This window comes from Diadema antillarum, unplaced genomic scaffold, assembly GCF_040938485.1.
Source record: "Diadema antillarum isolate AM-2024a unplaced genomic scaffold, OU_Dant_1.0 scf00000067, whole genome shotgun sequence".
Lineage (NCBI taxonomy): Eukaryota > Metazoa > Echinodermata > Echinoidea > Diadematoida > Diadematidae > Diadema > Diadema antillarum.
Window position 1 is genome coordinate 973339 of NW_027270956.1, and position 26197 is coordinate 999535.

The following is a 26197-nucleotide window of genomic DNA, read 5'->3' on the forward strand; positions in this document are numbered from 1 at the left end:
ATGAATAATAGATAAATAAAAGCAAATTTTTAAAGCAAGTTTTCGAAGGGGTTTTCAAGGAGTAAGAAGTAAGACTAATCATCCTCATATGTAATGCTGTCTGATTAATTATTTTGAGTATTAAAGAGGAAGTATAAAACCAAACTTGACAGAAAATATTTACAAATTTTGTATTCACAAGGAATAATCAATTTTAATTTACAAGTTGATTTCATTTTGATATAGAAACTACTGTTGTATATGAAAATATTCTGCTTAACAACAGTTTATAGGAGTTGCTTTATTAGCATTCCATAGAAAGAATGGCTGACGAAAATTTTAATTCATGCTACCTCAGTGTGGCATGTAATCGAGTGCCACACTGCATTCACTGGGGAAATAATGGGAAAATAGCATTCGGGACGTTTAATTCCATTGCTGTAACTACATTTGCTGTAAGTATGTACATGATTCTTATCATCTGATGTCATAAATATCATTTGGACGATGAGGGTGTTTTAGTTTAGTCCCAGATACTGCAATACATGTTACCAATTACATTCGCCGGGCTCTAGCATAGCCTGACTAATAAATTAGTATTACTAGTAACAGTTACACATAAACAGTGCATAGAAGGATCCACGTGCTTGAAGTAGTACGTACATGAACACGATGAAATACTGAACCATGTGAATAGTCTGCTATTCTTCCTATAAGGCTTCTGGCATGGCATGTTATGAATATGCAATATGTATTATCATCAGTGATTTCATAACTAAAATTTCCGTTTATAATACGCATGGCATGGCTCATGCGTTAGACATTTGTTGATCCATAAATTTACTCTGAATTGTAATGTCTGACATAGAATTAAATTTAAGTAATAGACTGTATAAAAGAAAATACCATTATTAGTCAATAGACCTCGACCTTTTAAAACAAACAAGGTAAATTCAAGACTAGCAGAACAGTTTTTTTTTTAAATAATCAAAACCTTGATATTTATCTTTAGATACAGTAGTTTATAGCAAGTGAAATTTGATGGTAAATGGTATTGTGCTCTCATGTGAGAGGTTGTTGAAATATCAGCAGCAATGGTGTAATATTTATGAGGCATTGTGGTAGACACATTTATATCTGATTTACATTCTGTGTGATTTTTATTTGATTTATCATCAAGGATGGGGTGACCAGCCCCATATCATCCATGCTCACAGGGCACAAAGACAGAGTCAACTGTGTGAAGTGGATTGAGGTCCGGAGCCAACAATGCAGGGGGCAGCAGGAAGGGGCACACAGGGATGAACTGGTGTCGGGATCTACTGATGGTGCCATCATTCTGTGGGGAGGCGAGGGGAACAAGGTTAGGAGTTGCTGCACGCTGTGATGATTCATATCAAGGATTTGGGAATGAATCAACTTAAGAGAATAAGAAAGTATTTGATCGTAATCAAAATGCATACAATGTCGATTGTGCAGCTGTTGTGCTCTGTTAATTAGGTGTTGGAATTTAAAAGTCCTTCCATTTCATTTGTGTACAGTAAACAGATTTATTCGATAAACTTTGTAATTGTATGATGAAACTTGATTAATGTGCTAATTTTTCATGATTAGCAGAGTTTTTTATAGCAAAATGTGAGTTGACATATAATGTTAGAATGCTGTTTTGCTCTTGGTAATGTTTTACCTTCAAAACTTTTAAGTTGACTTTCCAATTCCGTGCTTTCTTACACCAATCTTTGCATCAGTGAGTGATATCACCATGTGGTAAAGTTTACTTGTAGGTCTTGTGAGATTCCCTAGGATTCCCTTTTATGTTATTTTCCCATTTTGGATATCCCTTCTCAAAAAATATTAAACAAACTAACTGTGAAGAAATTGAGAAACTGAAATGGTAAGAAGCAAAATACCACTATGAACTGTGATAGATTACTGGTGTGTTATTTATGCAATGTTTTGTTTGCTTGTTACCACAGTTTTCATCATTAGCATCTCTCAGTGGACACACTGGATCGGTGATAGCTCTTGATGCTGGCTATGTCGCCAGTGGGAAAAACTCCCACAGTCGGAGAACATTAGTTGTCAGTGCATCTACAGACTCCACGGTCAGGATATGGAAAAGGGTAGACAGAAGGGAAGAGAACACAGGCTCAGGTAAAAACACAGGAGGAGGTGTAGATGGAAAAGGAGGAGGAGGAGGAGGAGGAGGATTTGTGGAGTGGCAGAGCATCTCGTTTGGGTCAGGGTTTGCCTTGGATGTCGCTCTCGGCGAGCTAGGTAGCAATGGTGAGTGGAACAGCAAATCATGTATTTTTGCAAGTGCTAGGCATCAGAATGCATGGATCAAAGTCTTTTCAATTTGCATGTCAATATAGTGTATCGCTTTTGAAGCTCTGGGGGTGCATCACATTACCTCACTTATACACTTCACCTGAATCAGGAATGCTTACATCTTGAATATGTTGTCCAATGAAGTCAGAAATGGAATTTTTGTTTGTGATATCTTTCCAAACTGTCATCATATCCTTCCAACATTTTAACCCCCCTGTGAAGTAAAATTTAATGCATTATCTTTTCAGTACGTCAACTTTTCACCAGTCCTCTAGTGTAGACATGTCCTCTATCGATACTGCTAAACAAGATTATTGATTACTTTTGTTTTACACTCAATTGAAAAGTAATTTCCTCTCAACTATGCTCAAGCCATAAACAGTGCTTTGTCACTGTCTTCAATTTTCATACATTTTGCAGTAAGCATCTATCAGTGTCTCATTAGCATTGTATGTCTTAGTTTGCCAGGGATACAGATACATTTCCAAACTTTGATAACTTGAAACAACTGACCAAAAATACTAGTTTATAAAGTAAACATTTAATGTTGAAGACACACAAATGAGAGATTATGGGTGCTAAAATTAGATGTAGAGATATTGTAAGTGTGTTCAGAATCATTTATAGAAATGAGGTGCAAGTGTTATGATAATTGTATCCAGTCATTTGTATGCTGCATATGTATGCCTAAGTATAGATTGGGACAATTATACCCTAGGAAGATTTCATTCATAATTTTTTGGAAAATATATTATGTTAAAATTGTAGTGTTTTTGTGTTTGCTTTTTAATGGGATGTTTCTTTTCTCTCCTTTTTTTTTTTGGGGGGGGGGAGGGAGGGAGGGAGGGAGGGGGATACTAGAGAATACACAACTGTTGAGCAGTGTATGTCTGATTTTTATAATCATATCCACTTTCTTCATTAGTGTTACATACATGTAGTCTCATTTCATCAAATTGATTTCAGTTCCAGTTCTTGCCCTGGGTGGAGATGACTGTAGGATACACCTGTATGTGGAGAGTTCTGAAGGAAAGTTTGTGAAGGTTCAGAGTCTTGATGGCCATGAAGACTGGATTCGCTGTCTGGAATTTGCATATGATGGTGAGACATTACTCAGCACATTTTCACAAACTGACAGGCACGGATGTTATCTGCACAGCCATATTTGTTCACTTGTCTGCACTTATATTAGTAGTGCAAAGGAGTTCATATCTGTGCAAAACTTTTGGGAAACAAAACTGTGGGGAACAACAAATAATCCACTGTCAGTTTCCGACTGCCCCAACCTGGTGCAAAGTTTGCTTGGCTGAACCCCGAGCATTGTATACATCTCCATCATGTATACTTGTGCTTGGCTCGTCATCCTCATAACAAATTGTGTACAGCTTTATATGCAGCTAAAGAATATTGCTCCACTGGAGTTGACCATTACCAATAAGTGTACTTTGGTGCTGTATGACGGTCAGTTCTATTCTAGCAAGCCCTCGCTAGTCGTGGCTTTGGAAAATGCAGCAGTTTGCCATGAAACAAAATTTATTTGATCAAAGAGCTATGCTATCTGATGACGAACTCCCTTTAACTAATTGTGATGGTACAACATTCCACTCTCAGAATGTTTTTTTTTAAATAAAAAAGCTTGTTTCTGCAAAAGCATTTCATAAATTGATTTTGTGTTCTAAAGCATCATGAAACTCACTGAATGCACAGATTCATAGTAAATGTATTTTTGCAAGGTGCATTATGTTTCATGCAGACAAGAGATATCAGTATATAGAGGTGTTAATGCTGACCTGAAAAAAAAAAATGGATATAAAAGATCTATGATGGAGATGATCACAAGTCAACAGATTTATATCATCCATGTTTGCAAGTAAACAGATTTCACTCACATGAATATTATTAATACTAATTATTGGACACTGAACATTTCCCTCACTGTGTATATTGAAGACTAAATATTGAATTATACATCTATTTAAAATGAATAATATTTGGTTTGTTAAGATTCATATTAGAAGTTGATCCTTCATCGGGTTGAATTTCAATGTGTGTATTTACTTGCACTTGTTGATCAAGTTCTTTCTAGAAATATGTCATACTTAAGTTAACCTGAACCTCTCCCATGATATTTAGATAATGGCGACCTTCTCCTCGCCTCCTGTGCACAAGACTGTTTCATCAGACTCTGGAGGATTTCTTGCAGTAGTTCCCAAGCAGAAACCAGCTCTGACCAGATCCAGGAGATTCAACTCAAGAAGAATAAATTCTCCATTTCTCATGAAGGTTTGCATCACAGTCCTAGCTGATGAATGAAAACACCCCTACTTTACCGCTACACCCCTACTTTTATCATTACTTCATTCGTTCATTACCTTTATACCTTTATGAGATATTGTGATTATTATCTTAAATATATCTGTGTATATCATATGGAAGGGTTACCATTAAAGCTCTATAGTTAGAGCAAGACACAACATAATTCTTAATAACAGCTGTTTTATAAAGAAAAAAAATTTGAAAGAAGGTAGCTTGGGGTACAACTGAAAATACACATCTTGGCTTGCAGACAGAAATATGTCCTACCACATCAGGCTCTTCTATTCCTTTTCTTTTTCTGCAATTCAGACTAATTTCCAACACTTTTGCTCAAGTTGCAACAGACTATGATCTTGCACTTTCAACTGAGGTTGCACTATGAGACCTGCCATTCCATGTGTATAGACCTCTTTTTTTCTGAAAATCTTTGTGTATTGTTACATGTTAATGTGCTTTTTATTGTGTTAATCTTAATTATCTGTGAATGTGGTTTCTATATATGTTACCTCATCCGTAAGTGTTTCTACTTTGCTATTTTGTTTTGTTTTGTTGTTGTTCCCCCCCCCCCCCCCCCAATGCCTTCTTACATGGCTGGTAACTACAGGTGGAGAGTGCCAGTATTCAGTTAGCCTGGAGTCGGTACTGGCGGGCCATGAGCAGTGGGTCTATGCAGTGCATTGGCAGAGATTGGTGGAAGTAGGTGAGACACATCGGTAGAGGAGCGCCCCAAATGATTATGTACAGTGTCACCTAATGTTCAAATGTATGTCAGCAACACTGTCAGTCTATGCCCAGTTTACAATATGATCTGTTAGAGCTTGGTAAATTGATATTGTGTTTCTATCATTAGCTAAACCGTATTTCCGAAAAAAAAAAATACAGACGGGAACCTCCGCAATGATAACTTTAAGAATAGTGAATCAATCCAAATACAATTTCAGGGTATGAAACTATAACTCATTACCCACGTCTTGCAGAAAACTTCATCCAATTGTCTTCAGTGGTCAAAGAGAAATGAGGTTTTTTGTAGAGCATGTCAGGAATCCCTTCCCTCCAAGTTCTGTCCATTGTGTTCACACATTAATATGCAGTTCCAAGAGCATCCATGTACTAAACTTGGAAGAATCACATCCAAGACATGCATCACAATGATTCACATTTCTCTGTGACCACTTAACCAAATTGAATGGGGTTTTCTGCAAAATATAGATAAGGTGTTATATTTCTAGACCCTGAAATAGCATTCAAACAGTTTAATCATATTGGAAGTTATCAATGGAAAAATTCAATTGTAATTTTTTGGGGGGACTTACTGTATAGTGTATATACTGAGCTATGAAATCAAGATCGCTGTGTGTTGGGTTAGGAATGCTTATAATGGAAGGGCTGTCCTGAAAAGGAGCACTCAGAATTGAAATAGTGCATTTTCTCTGCCCCCTCCACAGAAGCAGGAAAATGGCACCAGCCCCTTTGTCTGCTGTCAGCTTCTATGGACAAGACGATGATTGTCTGGAGGTTTGACGAAGCAAGTGGAGTTTGGCTTGATGAGGTAAAAGTGGACAGGACATATTGAAAGTGTGTGTGCAAGATGCCTTTCGGTTCATTACAACTGCTTTTGCGAATACTATTCACAGTGACCGATCAGTTTGTGCATTTTGAGATTGTTGCCATGGTATCAGCATCACATCAAACTGATCATTTTTGGTTTTGTTTTTAAATCCTTGCTATAGTTTTAAAGGGAAATAAACACAAGAAAAATGTTGCAAAATGTGCTTGTATCTCCTCGAATAGAAAGTGTGCGTGCTTGCTAGTTTTAGACAGCAAAAAAAATCCTTGTAGACAAATGTTAATAGATATTACTTTCACTTTGTTGGTGAATAGTTCCTTCATTCTGCATATGTCTTGCTCACAGGCAAAAAACAAAACAGGCAAAAAACAAAACAAAACAGCACAAACAAACTAAACTGTTATATCATGACCCCTCTCCAAGTTTCTGTGTAGCCGGAAGATGTTGATGTAGGTACAGAAGAGAGATGATGGTGAGGTGATAATGTCAGCCTACTTTTTATTATGTACAAATGTATATTCACATCAACTTTCAAGAACTGTTTTGCAGATAATGACAAATCATCAGAATTTTGTGATTTCCTTACTTTTAATCTGATTTTTTATCAAATGTTCACACTGTTGTGCTTATAAAATTGTATTATTTCTCTTTCAGACTAACTTTTAAATGATCCAGAATGCCATCTTGAAGTGTGTTGCCATTACCCAAATTGCCATCCAGGTTAATGAAAGATTTTTTTTTTCCAATGTCCAGCTCTTTTGAGAAAGATCTGGCTTCAACAGCTGGGAAGTGTTGTGATAATTTCCTGTAGTTATTATCAAAATGTTGTATTAACAACATGACAAAAATTATCAGTTTAAATGAACTGTCAGACTAATCTAAACAACCATATGTTGTGTATGTCGTGATTGTGCAGTCGACGGTGTTTGTTTTCTCCGTTATTTCAGGTGCGTGTTGGCGAAGTAGGCGGCAACACACTGGGCCTCTATGGGTGCCAGTTTGGTCCCGACGGCAAGGCCATACTGGGCCATGGCTACCAAGGTGCATTTCACGTCTGGACCAAAACCGAACCTGACCAGACCAATAGTCCAGAGGTACAACTGTAACTGTGACTTAGGGCTTATGACAGTCCTTTATTCTTGCAGTGATATTTTCTTTATGTATACCTGTTCAAGTCATAAGTAAGTTTGCAAGATCAGTAGGTTTTTTTTTTTTATAAGGGACAATGGGAGAGGAAAAAAATATGCCTTCACCTCCCAGGTGGGTACGTTTGTATGGATTGTGTAGTCCTAGAAGTCCATTCTTACAAATGTGGAATATGTCAAGCTGTGATGTTAGTACCCATGTCCATTTAAAACATTGTTGAATTTCTTCATGTGGCTTTTTGTTTCTGTGTGTGACCCAGTGTCCATGAGATGAATTCAGACTCTGCCCAGTTTGTATATGATTTATGTACCCATTTCATGCCAAAGCATTTTGCCACCGATTGTTGAGGTATTCCATTTCCAAGTGACTAGATTTTATTTCATACATTTATGTCACTAGAATTAGATTCGTTTTGAATTTATATATCTGTTGTGACGGTTTTGAAGCAATTTTATGAGATACGTTTATGTACATATTGCTCTTAAAGATTCCTTTGTAGGTTTTAAAAAACCAAGTGAGATATTTGGTCACTGTATCATGGACAAAGCCATGACAAAGTGCTTCTGGAATAATGTCATAGTCAAATGATCATGATGGCCTTTTTAAAGTGTGGATGGGGTGCCCCATTTAGACTGATAGAACAAATTGTTGCCCATGTCTTATTTGTCTAATTTTTGCAAAAATTTCAACTCTTTGCACCAAAGTATATTACTTTTAAATCACATCATCCATTCAAGGGAGAGAATGCATGGACACCCTCAGTGACGGTCAGTGGTCACTTTGCAGGGGTGCAGGACCTGGTCTGGAGCCCCAGTGGTGACTTTCTCCTCAGTGTCGGACTGGACCAGACCACCAGGCTGCATGCACCGTGGAGACGGGACAACAAGGAGGTTGGTTATAATTATAGAATTTTTGATGATGAGCCCAAAGTGAGCTTTTGAATCCCTTGACCCATATGATATGTGATGGGAAATTGGCACAGAGACTGTCTGCACACACATGTGTCAGGGGCAGATCCAGAAATTTTGTAAAGGAAGGGGGTGGGGGTGCAAAGCAGTTCATTTACCACTTCTGGGTTTAATCAGCTGACAAGCAAAAAAAAACAAAAAACTCCCCAACAGGTATTTTCTTGTGCCACTTCCCGATTTCTTCAACTGAAAAAAAGGGGCTTAAGCGCAACACAATAAAAAATTATCAAAAGGGGGGTGCATGTGCCCCCTTTCAAGTTTTTTGTGTTGTTTCTTTGATTTAAAGAAGAAAAAAAGAAAAGAAAATGGGGGCATGTGCCTGGTGTACCCCCTCCTGGATCTGCCACTGGGTGTCAAGCTGATTGATGCCCCTAGTCCTGTTTCCATATTTGGGTCATTGTGTGTTGTGGGTTTTTTTTACAATCATAGGAACTTTAATGATCGATGATGATTTTGTGATTGAATTCTTGCCATTGAATTAGAATATAACCAACATTTTCTTTCACTCTGTAGAATTTGAAGTTGTATGGTAATGCAGCTTGCTCAGTAAAAATTGCATTGTAAATCATTTTGGTCATGCAAATCTTTCTTTTCAGAATTGTTCAGAATTAAAATTTAGAGTGATGGAATGCTGCTTGTAGGATTATGGAAAAACGAAGCCGAGTCCAAAGTCTTCTGATGAAACCTAAGGCTACAAAATGAGAAGAAGAAGACATTCTTTGGGCCTGGATTTACAATGACTTGACACCACTCTAACAAATGACATGTTTCATTTGTCATCAAGTCATGTATGATCATATTGTATATTGTCTGTTGGAGAGAAAAGAAATCAGGGGCAGTTACAGTGCAAAATTTTTATTAAAGGAAGCATCAAACTCCTGTCTGAATATTGAAAGATTCAGTGAAGAGGTGGCAGAAACTGTTGAGCAGGGACAATGTTTTTTTGTTGGACAACAATTGAAGGGACATGGGCTAGGAAAAGGAATTAGGGTTCATTGGGCAGCCTTGCAGCCAGGGAGGGAGGAGACTGTATCAAGAACTACAAACGATGGATGGAAGAAAAAGGAAGGGTAATGGATTTCTAATATGTGGGACTATATCCCCAGTTGGGACAGAATTTCCTCCATCATTAGCTACTACAATACCTGAGAGTGTCAGAAATAAGGTGGACCTGAATGCATTTTGTTTCTCTTATTAACTGATGTGGATGTATGCATGCATGAGTGCTCGATGCATTTCTCCCCAGACATGGATTTGAGCATGGATGTTGTTGTTCTTTTTTCGTTGTTGTTGTTCCCAGACATGGCATGAGATAGCACGACCCCAAGTCCATGGCTACGACATGCAGTGCCTCGCCATGATTGGCGAGTTTGCCTTTGTCTCTGGGGCTGACGAAAAGGTGAGCTAGTCATTTGACAGTTTTACTCACGTAATCAACGTCATCTATCTTGTCCACATTGCTGTTATCCTTAAGTGTCAATGAGAAGACAAACAAACAGAGAAGAAAGCAGAAAACTAAAGGAAATCTAGGTAGCCATGGTTTCAGTACTTTATCACTGGTATATAAATCAAGCATCAGTTCAGAAATATGTTAGGCCTCTACATGTAGTGGCCCCAGAGCTATAACACTGGTGTCTGTTAGAAAGCCTCCTTATATATATTGCAATCCTTGCAAATTTCATCAAAGTTTATATGAAGAAGAGTGATAATTGAAGACTTGAATATAAGAACGACCCAAGTCCAATTTTTGGCCAAATTCAGTTTGACATGGGAAATTGTAGCTTATACATGGACTCATTTTGTGTACAAGTGTATAAATGATTAATCCTAATTACCCCCGGAAGTGCCTGAAATGAATGAGTTAAATCTTATATCAATGTAAGAATGAAGGACGTGGGTCATTCTTACATTCATATAATAGTGCCCTCTCTCATCCTTCTCTCATCTCTATAGCAGAATAGCATGTATATGAATCAAAGAACGACCCAAGTCCACCACACAAAATGGCCTCTCCACAATTAATGTAAATGTTAATTGTCATAATAATATATGTTCTAATTTGTATATATACCATGTTGCCTTCCCGTCACTAAATAGAATATTATTGGACAAATAAAAAAGATATGAAGTTTTTTTTGTTTACTCGAAATGGTCTTCCATGGACTTGGGTCGTTCTTATATTCATATACTCAATTCATAGATTACATTGTTCAAATTTGATTGCAGTCTAGTTGCAATGTACTGTAGGCAACTAGAAATTAGAAACATTACTCAAAGTCTTCGTAATCTCCTTTGATTGTTTCAAGATTGTCACGTTGTCTACATCATTCTATATTTTTTGTAAGTGCATAGCATTTGGCTTTTTTCAAACATTTCCTCAATGTTTGGTAAATGAGAGTCTCATCAGCAAACAACAAGATTTTTTTTTTCATAACTTAGACAAGGTTTTGCAGATGTTTATTTCATTATAACATTGGCCATATACAGCCTCAGACATATACATTCACCTGCCAAAAAGATTGTGCTGTCCAGTAGACTATGCTATTATCGCTCATCGAAACACAATTTACATGTGAACAAAAAGTGTGTTTTTGACGTGATTTGAATCACTTATGTCAATATTGTGTACATGACTGTACAAGTTTCTATCATATGCAAATTGGGATCATAGCAACAAAGTTTGGTGTCAAAGATCAGAGCCATTAAATAAAATTTCATGATAAAAAGACTTTAAATCTGTGCCATTAAATAGTGAAGTCAGTATGGTTGAGATGAGAAAAGATACAAAAAACCAGATGACAATTGTTTTTGGTGATTCGTCTGTCTGTCACCTTGCAGGTATTGAGAGTGTTTGAGGCACCATCCAACTTCCTGGGGAATCTCTCTCGCATCTCTTGCGTAGACACGTCAGCTGCCCAGAAGGCTCAGGTACAAACGTTAAGAGTTCATTTTTCTCCTCGTAAACATGCTTGCCGCTTGCAGATTTTTTGAGTGACAATGTCATCACAGTTTTTTCTACATCTCTATATTTCTGTTTCACCCTCTGATCTACTTTCAGGGTCAAATTATAAAGATTGTAACCTGTAAAAGCTTTCACAAACATATGTGACCCTGCACCTCAAAACAAACAAAAAGTCGCCAGACATGAATTTTTAGTTAAGACCATATTCTGAAAGAACAGACTTTAAGCTTTAAAATGATGTATAACTCAAATCAAATTGACTCTCCTAACCTATCTAAATATTGGGAAGAAAGCACAAACTCAGGAAAAGTGTGAACTGAGAAAAGAGGCTCTAAAGTACAGTGTCTATTCAAGCGCTTAATCTTTACCAAACCGTGCTGGCTGTGCGATGAATGGGACAAAAAACAGGAAGTAAACCACCATAGTAACAACAATGAAGGGATTATTAGATTAAACTGAAATTAAGCAGGCCTCATTAACACATTCTGTCCATAATTAATGCCAACTTTCAAAGCAGTAGCACTATCCTTTCAAAAGTTATTAGAGTTGAAAGTGAAGAGTGTGGACAAGGTTTTTCAGAAATGAAAAAGGGATTCTAAAGAAACACCTAATCACACTATTCTACCAAAAATGGTCGAGATAAACTGCTAAAAAAACACACTTTCCTTCCCGTTTTATGATACCAAATTTTAGCATAATGTATTAGAAGACCCGCTCTTTCAGAAAGTATGAAAAAGTCAAGTTCGGCTACTTTGACCCATTTCACTTATTTTCAATCCTCACGCAAAATCAGTGTGTGCGACTTTATGTTCGTTTTGAGGTGCACGGTCACATATGATACACGAATGCCGAAAGAATGGAAGAAAAGAAATGTCATGCAATTGAGGTAGAAATATCACTAACAAAAGTTATCATAGTCTTCTTTGATTCTGTGACGTTCTTTTCTCTTGAAATCTTCAGGAAGCAAAACAGGTGCCAGAAGGGGCAAGTGTGCCCGCCCTGGGCCTCTCCAACAAGGCTGTCTATCAGGGGGAGGGGGGCATGCCAACACCCGACCGAGAGATTAATCACCCCAGCGAGCAGTACGCAGAAATCTACTTTGCTCCAGTCATGCTCAGCAGTGAGTATCTATTGATATTCATTTTTGATACTCCTCCTCTTTAGGTTAACAGTATGTTTGTTTGTTGTTGTTGTTTTTTTTCCAATTCAGTGGACCAGGGGACCGTTTCATGAAACTTTTTGTCAGTGATTTACACTGACAACTGTTAAAAGCTACTGAAATCCTTACGTCTGATTGGCTGATAGCAAATTTGTCGGTGAAAACCTCCGACGAACTCGTTGATGAAACGCCCCCCAGGTATTGTTTGTTGACCACATTGAAAATAAGAAATCATTTGGACTTCTCCGACAGTTTCCAAGGGAAATGTACAATGGTGTATTATAATAGCATTTACTGATGATGCTTGTATTTGATCTAAACTAGGACCACCCACCGAAGACCACCTCTTGCAGAACACGCTGTGGCCGGAGACGCAAAAGCTCTACGGGCACGGCTACGAGGTCTTCACAGTAGCAAGCCGTCCCGACGGGAAATTTGTGGCATCGGCGTGCAAGGTATGCATCAAATGGGACAGATTTCACTCGGTGATCAGTGTCACATTAGAGAGGTGATGATGGAGACGACAGTGATGGTGATCGATTATGTGGATGATAATAATGATGATGATAATGATAATTGACGATAGTGATGAGTGGTGATGTTGCTACTGATGATGATGATGATGATGATGATGATGTTGATGAGGAGGAGGAAAAGGAGGAGGATGATGGTGATGATGATGATGATGATGTTTATGAGGAGGAGGATGATGGTGATGATGATGAAAGATGTTGATGAGCATGGTAGTGATAATGACATTGATGAGGATGATGATGATGATGACGACGACAACGATGAATGTGATAATGGTAATTGTAATGGTAGTAACAATGTTTTGACCATTCTTATATAGCACATGGTGACTTTATCTAGGTCTTCATGGTCTTTATGTGCTACAGATAGGGGAAAAGAAAAGTGGAAAGTTCTGTTGGCTTTGCGAAATAGAATAAATTCAGACAAATGGAATGACAGAAGTTTCATACAAAATGCATGTAAACTAAAACATCTACACAGTGCTAGGTATCATATGTTTTTACTGATGGTAATATTACCATGAATTAAAAGTGACAATGTCATTAACTCACAATTCTCTCATTGGTTGTGCAAAAAATGTTTTGTAAATTTTATGCTTTTGGTGGAACCTCCCCCCCCCCCCAAAAAAAAAAAAAGAAGAAGAAGAAGAAGAAATAATAGTAATAATATACAGATGACATGACAAACAAAATCAAAGATAAGTTTTTCTAGGTTATTACAAGCTAAGAAAGATTTTGTTCACAGAGTACAATTTGTTGTTGTTGTTGTTTTTTGTTTTAGGTTAAAAAAAAGGAAATGAGGATTTGCATATTAGTCATAGGGAGATGTGTGAAATGGTGACATCTTCACCTTATCTAATTTGAATATGTAAATGTTCTTCCTTCTGATTTCACTGTTGCACTAACTCACATGAAACTTTGATATACCAAAGCTTTTTGCAGTTCAGGTCCAGGTTTGATAAAACCTCTAGCGTCCATTTTGTTACTGTTATTATGTTATTACCCCATTGAGGACAAGCATATTTTGCTATTTCATTTCCCATAGACATCCAGTATACTAATGGTAGTCTTCAGTGGGTTAAAGCCAACTTGAATATGGTGCAGAACTTTACAGCGATTCAAATATTCTGTATATTAGGTGTAAAACGAAAGGAAAGAAGTGTTCCTCTGTATAGAAGTAGTTTGGTGCTTATCACCCAATTTTCCTGTTTCCTTTCACAGGCAGCAAAACCTGAGCATGCAGCCATTCTTCTTTGGGACACATCGTCATGGCAACAGCTGGGGCAATTGATGGTCCACTCGCTGACTGTCACACAGCTGGCATTCTCCCACGACGGCAGCCGGCTCCTTGCAGTTTCTCGGGACAGGACGTGGTCACTCTTCGAAGAGAGCCCCTCTGAAGGTCAGTGGTCAAACTATAACCAGCCACCGACTTGGAATGGAGACTTAGGCTTGTCCTGTCCTCCAAGTAGGATCCTTTTCCACCACTCTTTCCACTCAAAAGTAGTACTGACTCTCATCTGCATCTTTTGGTGAAGATTTTCTGTTGTTCCAAAGACTGCATGGTGATGTAAATGAGGAAGAGAGGTTTGCAGTAGCACCATGTGTAATATCATAAGCTATGATTTTCGCGAGGGTTATTTTTTGTGAATTTTGCATATCACTTTTGTACTGCGAATTTGACAAAACATGAAAATGTTGTCTTGTGCTAAGGCATTATAGTGCACTTATGGTAACCTCGGTGTCAATTCGCGACAACATCTCGCAAAAAGTGTCTGTGACCTCCTCATTTGCAAAAATATCTGTACGCGAATTGACAGCTTATACAGTAGTCCTTGAAAGGACTTGTTTGGCAAAAAAAAGACCTGATAAGAGGAGAGTGGAGGAAGACAGGGATGTAGGGAGGGTGTAAAGAAGGCAAATAGTGAAAGTTGAAGGGCAGCGGTGAGCTGAAAGTTGAGGTTGCAGTAGCAGAGATGAGAGAGGAGAGGACAGGGACATTTGTTAAGGAAGAACAGAGTGAGAATCAGGTAAAGACTGTGATATGTGTTGGTACATGTACATCATCAGAAAAAAAAAATCAACTAAAGCTACAACAGAGTTATGCCAAAAAAAAAAATCTTTGTCATTACATCATCATCAAATTCTGAGTAAGTTCCTAGTTATTTATGTTCAGATGGTGATCCTTAACCTCAAGGAAATGCTCGCCATCAAGTACAAGTTGTGTATGGGGTGCCAAGTGTCACATGATCACACGAAATAACAATTTTGTGACAAAATTGTTTTTTCGTTGACAGGTGACAACATCAATTTCATTAACGAAATGACAGTTTCGTTGACGAAATAACAGTCCCGTAACCAAATAACAATTTTGTTGAGGAAATAAAAGTTTTGTCACAAAATGACAACTTTATCAACGAAATAACAATTTTGTCAATGAAATGACAATGTTGAAACTAAATTGTCATTTTCTTGACGAAATAACAGTTGTCATATTGTTGACATACACTGTATTTGATGTTGTCACTTGTCAATGGAAAAACAAGTCTGTCACAAAACTGTCATTTTGTGACGAAAGAGACCATGCGACACTTGGCGCCCCATATTTAACTGCAAGCTTATCCTCGAGGTTAAGGATCACCGTCTGAACGTAACTTTTGTCTGTACATATGTGTGTGTGTGTGTGTGTACAGGTGTGTGCAGCAGGACACTACTAAGTATGTCAGCTTTCTTTTGTATGTGTGTGTGTGTGTGTGTGTGTTTGTCACCATGCTCTAAGCCAAGCTGTCATACTGTTGATAATGTCTGTATAAATCATATGTGTCGTATCAACTTTGCTTAATTTGCCCTGACATTGTTGAAATGGCCGGGTCTGCAACTCACCAAGTTATCAATGCAGCCATACACTGTATATTTATGTAAAATTCCGCATCTATCTCTATCTCCCGTCAGGTTGTCCATACCGCCTCATCGCCCACACGGACAAGAAGACGTCCCTTCACGCCCGCATTATCTGGGCCTGTTCATGGTCTCATGACGACCAATTCTTTGCCACGGCATCCCGCGATAAGAAGGTACCGAGTCAGATTTCATTTACTCAAATTGAAGAATTTTTGTATTTTGCTGTTTTTGTTGCAGCTGATTGCCAAGTTACCCTTCATCGACGTAAATAAAGAGTGATTATTTATTTAGTATTTGAGTAATAGCCATTATGAAAATCAATGGTTTATATACTCAGGCGGGATTTGAATCTATGACCTCTTGATCATTAGACAGACGTCATATCAACTAGACTTCCAAGCTTCACTAAAACCCAATGGCCAGTGATGGTTTTGATCCCTTGTAGCAGCAGCTAACTGCATATTTGTTCAAAATTAATGATTCTTCTCATGGCTCTTACTCAATGCACTGAATAATTGTTGTGGTTTTTATGTCAGTAAAAGGCAATCTGTCAATCAGTGCTAAGTTTTCCTTCACCAAAGAGACTTAAATCATCACAGGAGATTGGTTCAGAGTGAAGATGGTGGAATGAGGTGTGGGTTTTTTTTTTTTTTTTTTTCATGTGTTTGTGTGTATGTGTGTGTTTGATACCGCACTTGGTCTTATAGTCACAATCTGCAAAATTCATGACATGTAACAAAAAAATCCAAATGGAATACCAGTGGTAAGTCAATTGGGCAAAATATTTCAGGACTTACAGTGAATTACCCATTCTGTCTTATTGACTAAAAATCGATGTCTGGCAACTTTGTGATAATTTTGTGATGCACAGTCCAATATAGCATCTACTGCTCGATTATAATTTTTTTTTGTGTGGAGAAGGTAACGTCATTTTGTGTAAACAGAAAAAGGGCGCAGTTCATCGTTAAGATTATGTTGATTAGACTTGCATTGCTAATATCATTTCCATAGATTATAAAATGATAATGATGGTAATGGTGAGAGTAATGATGATACTGGGTTGCACAGTAATGTAAAGGTGATACCAGCTGCATTTAGCATTATTAGATTGATTAATGATAATGGGATGATAATTATGAATGTAACAGAATGTAAATATGGTAAGATAGCCATGGTTGTAGTAGTGCTAGATTTCAAGTGGTAACGGTAGTAACTCTGCTTTAAATGACTGTGACCATCATGGCATGATGCATCAATGTTAGTGACAGTCAGTCTGAATTTCATCATCATCATCATCATCATCAAGAGTCAAGATTCAAATTTATTTTCATTTCCATATAATAAACAGAGAAATCATATACAATGTATAAGCAGCACATATTTGTAGTAATTGCAAAAATGTGATTTTACAAAAACATGTGAAAATGAGTGACACTGAAGAAAACATGATTGTATTTTTTTTCAAATATATACTTATCAATGCATATAGTATAGGCAAATTAAAGATGGGAATGGAAATGGAGGGTCCCACTAAAAAGCAAAGCTTGTATGATATGGGACCCTCAAACAACTTTTTCATCATCATCATCATTACCGTCATCATTGCAATACAATAACATTAAATATATATCTAAAAAAAAAAGATGTTGAAGATAGATCTGATTTGCCATCATGCAGACCCAGCTCCACAGAGCATGCCTATAAACCTTCGCCTACTTCTCTCTTTCATGGGCAGCATGCTGGTACTTTACAGCAGTTGGGTTTCACGTTTGATAGCCACCGTTTTCATGCTGGGTGCCACCTGGAGGCATTTGCTTTATTGGAATCCATATTTGAATGGTGTGGCTTTCAACTTGAGCCAGCAGTTCTGTGCAAACAAAGTTGTTTGAGTGTTATTGTTTAATGGCAACGTTCAGTTCAGGTTTGCCCATGGATGTTATCGACCGTGACGTATTTGCCGAATCTTTGCAGGTTACCGGCATGTGGGGATAGTATATCTTTTTATAGTCAATATGATCGATCGCATTTTGCACGGGATGGTCCTGAGAATGTCCTCCGGGGTGAAGGTGCAGGTGCTAATGCATAGTCACCATTTCACATTATCACAGACATTATAGGCTGTTGAATGCTGCGATCCTCTCACGCATTATGGGTTTTCAGCATCTCTTTTCAAATATATAGTGTATCATTTTTTTTGTAGAAACTCACAGCAAAATGTAACTTACAAACTATTTACAATAGTAATAAAAGTGTGAAAATTCTTTGTGTATGCAATGATCTCTTCAAAATTATTTTCATATTATTATCAAAAAATGCACTTAATCCCCAGAAATGAAGTCAACACATGCACACACTCATACACGCAGACTCCATACACTCAATTACACTTGGACAAGCTTGAGCGCGCATCCCAACGCTTATATTTAAATGCATAAAATTTGTTGTAATGTATACAAGTTAGATGAGGCACAATGTCAGTGGCATCAAAATCTCATCTAAACAGCTCACCAAGAAATCATTTCTGTGGGGAAATTGATATGAAATGATTTTAAAAAGTAGACGTTATATACTATAATTATGTCACCATATTTTGGAGCTGCCATGATTTGATGATGATGACCTGTCGATGACAGAGTTATAGCTGCTGAATTAGTATCAAATATTACTTTTTGACGAAGAAAATTGTATGTAAATGCTGCCATGTGTAAAAAATAAAAGAAAATATGGTATGAAAGAAATTCTTTCTTGCTCCTTTGCTTTTAAAGACGTAGCAGGCAAAGTGTCAGTTTCAGTACCGGGTAGTTTTGGCAGTCTGACTGCAAATTTCTCAAGACCTTACAAGCAAAACTTCTCAAGAGCTTACTAGCAAAACTTCATGAGAAACTTTCTGCATGCACTTGGGAAGTTTGCACACATGGTGTATTATTTTGCTCCCTGTTGTGCATTTTTAATTTTTATGTGAGGCATGCAATTTTTGTGTCAAGTTGAGCATGCATGTGAGAAACCGAAACTGCAGGTAGTATCACATGGCTCAAACAACGTGCAAAGGAAGTTTTATGAGCAGTGTTATAGCCTGCGCAAATTACAGGATGTCATTGAAATGTAAACTATGCATATATATCAGGCCTGAGAGGTTCTGGTTGAAAATATGTGCATGAGGTGACTTCAGTAGTACAAATGTACAATGTACATGTAGGTGCTACAGAAGTCACCAAAGACACATAGTTTAACCAGAACCTTGAACAATGGCCTAGTATAATTCTTTTGTTTCCCTCCCAATGAATTTTAAGAGTAACAGCAAAGTAACATTTTACAATGTCACATGTATGCATCAACTGCGCGATGCCATTTATCTTGCAAAGTGTACACGCCGTGCATTTGGTGGAAAACTTTACTGTGACGTGATGTCTCACGCACTAAAATACGCGCATGTGACAAGAGTGGTTCGCATGCGCTTAACAAATATTGCCATGCCAGCATGATATAGTTTTTGGTTTGTTTTTTTTTTTACTATTTCCCCAGGGAAATAGTTGGACTAGGATTTTCATTGTGCTGCTGGTGGAAATACGTTTTGTCACTTTCAATGCCCTCAACCAATCAGAGGACAAGAAATGATTTGTGAGGGACATAATTTCATGTACAATTATAGTCTGACAGGGTCTTTAATGGTACAAAAAGTTGATGTTAACACTCTTTCTGAAAGCAGAGTGAAGCCTTGTCAAGAGTTCTGCTTCCTCTGCCTATCAAGTGTTGAAAAGAAAGGAGCGGGAAAAGTGCTTGTAAATGATGTCTTTCATACTATGTTTGTTTATTTTGTTGTTGTTGTTTTATATGAGGGGGGTCCAAATCCAATTCTGTGATTGGTTAGTGTTGAGACAGATATTTTGCAGAGGATGTTCCATACACCAGGATCCAATAGCTTCCTGCAACTAGATACAGTCAGTTGAATATCAACAGGCGGTTTGCTGGTACCCCTGTATGCTTCCCTAATCAGTTATGATGTCACCCTGTTGGTCTTGTGACTGAATGCACGTACTTGTTGTCCCTAATGGCCCTAACTGTAGTAGTCTTCATATCTAGCGATGATGGCTCCGAAGCTGTAAAAGTCCATAACTTTTGAATCGTTGTCCAATTTTCCTCAAACTTTCACTGATGAGTTCTACTAATCTAGCTGCTTTCACTCAATCCACATTATGATATTCAAGTTTCGGTTTCCTTTCGGAAGCTCTTGCCCTTAAAGAGTAAGGTAGGCACCTCATGAAATCAAATCTAAACTGTAAGCCCTTCCTACACCATGTACAAGATAACTTGAGTGTCGAGTCGTACAAACAGAACAGTGCAATTTTCATGAAAATTTGATCAGAAATAAGAAAAATTATGGAATTTTAAAATGACAATGATATAAGCAAAGACGGGTGCAGCCATAATGTTATTGGCTCAATGTGCTTCCATTGATTTGTGCATGAAAACTTGGGTTGTTGATTATTCACCTCCCACACATCATTACAATTGTACTTCATAACTACACTCTCCTCTTGAGTTTGTGTTCAGAAAGGCAAATTTGATGTAGATTGCACCGAATTGAGAGGCACACTGTTGACACAATTATTTCATCACCTCACCTCTAATTTGCGACTGAAAGTGTTGCCAATTGTGTTCTTTTTGGAAAACATGTAATAATACCTCATAATTTATAATTTCTGACCAGTTTCGATGAGTCTTTCACTGGTATTTTTTAAATTGGTTTAAGCCAAATGCTTTAAAGGGATGGCATAGTTTGGTTGAGATGGGGGATTCAGATATTAACTTTATGTGAGATGATTAGACACCATGTATGAATTATTTAAGAGAGCATACAATACAAGAGGAATTCAAAGTTTATTGAATGAAAATCGGTTTGAAAATGGCTGAGATATCAAAAAACAGGGGAAAACAAAGTCGTCCTAATAAAAGGTGGGTCCCACCTTTTATTAGGACCTTTTTGTTTTTGGATATTTCAGCCATTTCAAAACCAATTTTCATGAAATAAACTTTGAATTTCTCTAAGAAGTGTATGCTATTTCATATTTCATATCAGATTTCTCATTATCTCACAAAAGAGTTGGAGACCTGAAACCCAATCTCAACCAAAACTATACCACCCCCTTTAAAGTCAGCTTAAAACGTTGATTGTCACATTCCTTAAAGTATGCGTCGATCTTGTGATCCATACAGGTGATTGTCTGGGGGAAGGAGCCACCACCCCTGGACCAGTCTGCTCCAATGAGTGGCATGGGAAACTACAAGGCCTTCTCATCTCCCTTGAACATTGGTGATGCAGTCACAGCAGTGGACTTTGCTAGACAAATGAGCAATGACAAGAGGTACATGTAGAGTCTTATGTGGAATCAAGAGAATAAATCTTATGCAACCCCCCTCCCCCCCCCCCCCCCCCCCCCAAAAAAAAAAAAAAAAAAAAAAAAAAAAAAAAAAAAAACAATTGAACTTTCTGCAATGATAACTTCAAAAATGGTGAATCAATAAAAATGCAATTTCAAGGTATGAAACTATAACTTGATATGTACATCTTACAGAAAAACCCATTTGATTTCCTTCAGTGTCACAGAGAAATTGGGATCTTTGTAGAGCATGTCAGGAATTCCTTCCCTCCTAGTTTTGTCCATTGTGCTCACACCTTACAAAATGCCAAGAGCATCCAAGTGCTAAACTTGGAAGAATGGACCCATGACATTCTGTACAATGATCCACATTTCAAGATGTAGGTAAGGAGTTATAGTTTAATACCCTGAAATAGCATTTAGATTGTTTAATCATTTTGAAAGTCATCAATGTGCAAATCCGATTGTAATTTTTTAAGGGGGGGGGATATACTGTACAGTCCATTTTACTTTTATAACTGTTCTCTGTGAGATTTTGAAATCGCGACAGACTTGTCAACTGTCTCAGCTGAATCCCCATAGACTATAGGTTTAAATCATTCTTATGCTATGAAAGTGAGTATGAGCTTTTGTTTCTTGTTTCCATAGAAATTTCTGTTCTACGCTGAAATTTGTAGATGGATGCATGATATTCTTAATTACCTCCGGCAAGGAAGGGGGTTAAGCTATCATTGGTGTTAGTTTGTCTGTTTGCAAAATAACTCACAAAGTTGTGAATGGATTTTGCATGAAACTTGCAGGAATAGTCGCTAATGACGCAAGGAACAGATGATTGAATTTTAACAGTGATTCAGGAAATTTTATAGATTTTTGTAAGATTTTTTTTCTTTTCGCATATAAGGTCAATGAACTTGGAAGTTCAAGCTGTGTGTACTCGAGGTTTACATACACGCATTAAAGCGGTGCTGCGCAGCTGGAAGCTAATGACAAACAGCTGTAAACAAAAGGCTTCTATATTGGGAAATGGCGGAGGTCTGTGCTCTAAGGCCCGAATTCACAAAGGTGGTACGAATTAAACTATGGTTTAAACCATGGACAAAAACCATGGAGCGCCAAGTATCGCACGGAATATTTTGTTACGAAAGTGGTCATTTTGTCGACAAAATGACTGTTTCGTTAACGAAATTAACATTTCGTGGACGAAATGTTCATTTAGTTACAAAATGTTGTAATTTCGTTACAAAATAATCATTTCATCAACGAAATGACTGATTTTGTAGCGAAATATTCCATGCAACACTTGGCCCTCCATGGTTTTTGTCCATGGTTTAAACCATGTTTTCATTTGTACCACCTTCGTGAATTCGGGCCCAAGAGTGCTTTTTTAGTTCTTTAGGCTTTGACATTGGGATTTTTTTTTTCTTTATGTTGTTTTTTCTTTATATATGATCATCTATATCTTTGGGTGCATACATGTACATCAACTCTGCGTCACTTTGGCTTCTGGCTGCAGTTACATTGTTGCAGTTGGGACGGAATCTGGGAACATATCACTTCATGCATGGAGTCCTGCTAGACCGTCGTCATGGAGACATCTCTATTCACTTCCACAACAGTGAGTAAAACGATCTCCAATCTAATTCAAGTTCATGAAATAGATACATCATACGTAATTCTGTCCATGTTGTGCTCTTTTATATGTCAACATTTATTCTCTCTTTCTCTCTCTCTCTCTGTCTACAGGATATATCCTTTTATTTCCTCGCGATGAGAATGATTTTTCAAACAACAACGATGTGCTTCATCATTTTATAAAGCAAATAATATGGATCTTTCACTTTCACATGGTACCTTTAAGATAGTCCAAACGCCCTCAGCTATCACCTCTGGCATGTAAGACTGTTCAGAGGGTACCTTGTGTGGGTAATTCTTCCTAGTGCCGTTACTGCTATGTATCATTTGAATAATAAAGTCCTTGAGGGAGACATTAAATTTCACTTTATCTGCTAGGCCATCATGGCATAATCAGTTCAGGGTGACAGCCTCAGGTTAATTTGTGATAAACATTTGACTCAGCATTAAAGGAAACCCAAACCCAAAGAGCAATGTGGATTGAGTGAAAGCAGCAACATTAGTAAAACACATCACTGAAAGTTTGAGGAAAATCAGACAATTGATGGCAAAAGTTATGAATTTTTAAAGTTTCAGTGTTGGAACTGCTGGATGAGGAGATTACTAGAGATTATGAAATATGTGTGGACAACAATATAAAGAAAATATAAAGGGAATTCCACAAAAATTAATTTTTCATGAAAATTACACATACCATCAACTTGATACTGACATATGTTAAGGGTAGCAATAATTCCCCCTGCTTTCTGAAAGGGGTTAGTCAAGTGTTCTTTCATTATGCTAGAAAAGTGAATTCTTGTGGAATTCCCTTTACATTTTCTTCATATTGTGGTCTACACATACGTCATAACCTCTAGTAGTCTCCTCATCCAGCGGTTCCAACACCAAAACTTTAAAATTCATGACTTTTGCATCAATTGTCTGATTTTCCTCAAACTTTCAGTGATATGTTCTATTAATGTTGCTGCTTTCACTCAATCCACATTTCTCTTGGGGTTTGGGTTCCCTTTAACAGTAGCCCGATGACCACTTGAACTAGATGCTAGGCCACCCTTATTTAGAGAATTACAGTGGACTCCCATCATAACAAAGTGCTTGGGACCAGCAGCTCATCATATCAAAATTTTGTTATAACCGAACAAACAAACAAGAAATAACATAGAACGGATGATGTTGCGGCCTGAATTTTTACTTCGTTGTAACCGGAATTTTGTTATAACCATGTTCGTTATAACAGGAGTGCACTGTATATGTTTTGGTGGCTCAATCAGGCCACCAAAAATGTGCCGATGTACATTGTTTGTATGTATTATTTCATGTAAAAAGAGAGAGAGAGAGAGAATACTCGTAGCTCAGTGTTTGAAAAGTGCACATACAATGTATTTCAGCTATCTGTTAATAGTCATCATGGCCAATGTTTTCCAGCTGACTCGGCCAAATTCTTGTTTTTTTCTTATGGTCAAATTTTATCTTTCTTAAAATAGAGGTAGGTATACCCCTATGTTGAATATAACTTCACGAATGTGTGGTGTTGTTTAAAAATTGTGTTAATGCCTCAGAACAATATTGCATGATAGGTTACACTGAGTGAATTTTGTCAAAATATGTGGTATTTGAAATCCTTCATCATTCCTGCCAATATTCACATACGTTTCATAACTATTAAATATCTTAATATTAGATCATTTCATTTTTAATGTTTTTCTTCCTTACTCCTTAAAAATGTAACAACATATGGTGTTTGAAGTACTTTTTCATACCTGCCAATTTCACTTGATTATCAGAGTTTATTGCGTTAGTTTGATGTTTAGTTAAATTATTTTAATTTTACTGATTTTCTCTAGTTTATGGGGCCACCAAATTTTATCGTTGGGTCACAAAAAAAAAAAAAAAAATGAGATTTGATGATTTTGGTGGACCAGCCACCAGAGCAAAAACTTAGTGTCCAGCATTGTATATAGGCATGTGTCCATGTTCACTACCCTTGGCATGAAACAGGTGACTCTGCGATAATAGTGGTGGATCCAGGGGGAGCACACTGAGCGCGCGCCCTTTATTTTTTCAAAAACAAAAGAAATATAAAGAAAAAATGGGGGGGCACCTTTAATTTTGTAAAGGCACCCCCTCTTTATGGAATGGCTGGATCCGCCCCTGGATAAGTATGTATGTACAGACTGTATGTAGTCTCCTGTCCATGGGTAATCATGTGCAGTCAGTCAGTTCATTCCATTGAAACACAAGTACCAGCTGAACAGGCCATGATGGCCAACTCGTGCTGCAATATGATATTGCTTATTTATCTTCTTTTTTTTGATAAAAAAAAAAGAAAATACAGTGAACCTTACCTATTAATGTTGAATCTATTCGAACTGAAGATGTAGCTTTGACTTGAGAGAAAATTTGACTTATGAGGGATAAAAATTAATAGAATGTAAAGAAAAGAGGATTTGAAAAGACCTTCGACTTTAAAAGCAATTATTTGACTTAAGCAAGGTTGACTTTATATATATTGCTCATATACATGTACATGTAGTAGCTGTCATTCACATGTACATATATTGTTAGTGAAAGGGTAAGCATCAGTGTGTGGCTGGTCAGTTCATCAAAATGGATTGCAACACAGTGTTGTGATGTTGGAAAGGTGACGGTCTAAATTTTTCCCATTCTTCACACAATGCAGTATGACACACACGCAGACTGTCAAGAGACTGAGGTGGCGCCCACGGCACGGAGAAGGGGACAAGCCCTGTTCAGAGAGGCCCCAGCGAAAAGACCGCTTTCAGTTGGCAAGCTGCGGTGCAGACGGAAGTTTGAGGATACACACATTTCAGGAATCTCTCTTCTCGTGACATGACACTCCTTCTTCCCCCTCCCCCTCCCCCTTCGCCTCCCCCTCCCCACCTCCTTTCTACCACCCCACTCCCCCTTAATAAATTCTGGTATCGTGCAAAGCAATCATTAGTAAACCAGACTGCACAAAAAGCATGACATCGTAGCTCTGTTGTCATGGCAATACTCCTGTGGTAATTATCATTATTATTGGCATGCTTACTACCGGTATTTAACCCCCATATGCCTTTAAAGTGGTGTGCTGTGTCTTGCATCTGTCGAGAAATTACCATATCTTGGGTGGCAGAAGATTAGAATATCTCTCTTCTCAAAACCTTAACGTATAGATCCTAATGGGGAGTGTCATGTGTTACATAATATTAATCGCAGTAAGGTTTGAATTCAGATCCTTGACACAAGTTGATTCTGGGAGATGCGCTGTGAAACCCACAAACCTTGTCACCAGAGTGACAAGTAGTCAATATTTGTCTTATAT

At 37.6% G+C, this 26197-nt stretch overlaps 1 protein-coding gene across 1 annotated transcript; it reads left to right on the forward strand.

The window, feature by feature from the left end:
• Positions 1-302: 302 nt before the first annotated feature.
• On the forward strand, positions 303-25721 carry LOC139716600 (elongator complex protein 2-like). Its single transcript, XM_071628126.1, has 18 exons — positions 303-434; positions 1160-1342; positions 1956-2265; positions 3277-3411; positions 4444-4593; positions 5231-5326; positions 6072-6175; positions 7141-7287; positions 8077-8229; positions 9608-9706; positions 11146-11235; positions 12230-12389; positions 12753-12883; positions 14183-14363; positions 15914-16035; positions 21077-21225; positions 22754-22855; positions 25553-25721. Exons 1-18 carry the CDS (start codon positions 303-305, stop codon positions 25719-25721), a joined length of 2613 nt encoding a protein of 870 aa, XP_071484227.1.
• The last annotated feature ends 476 nt before the right edge of the window (positions 25722-26197 follow it).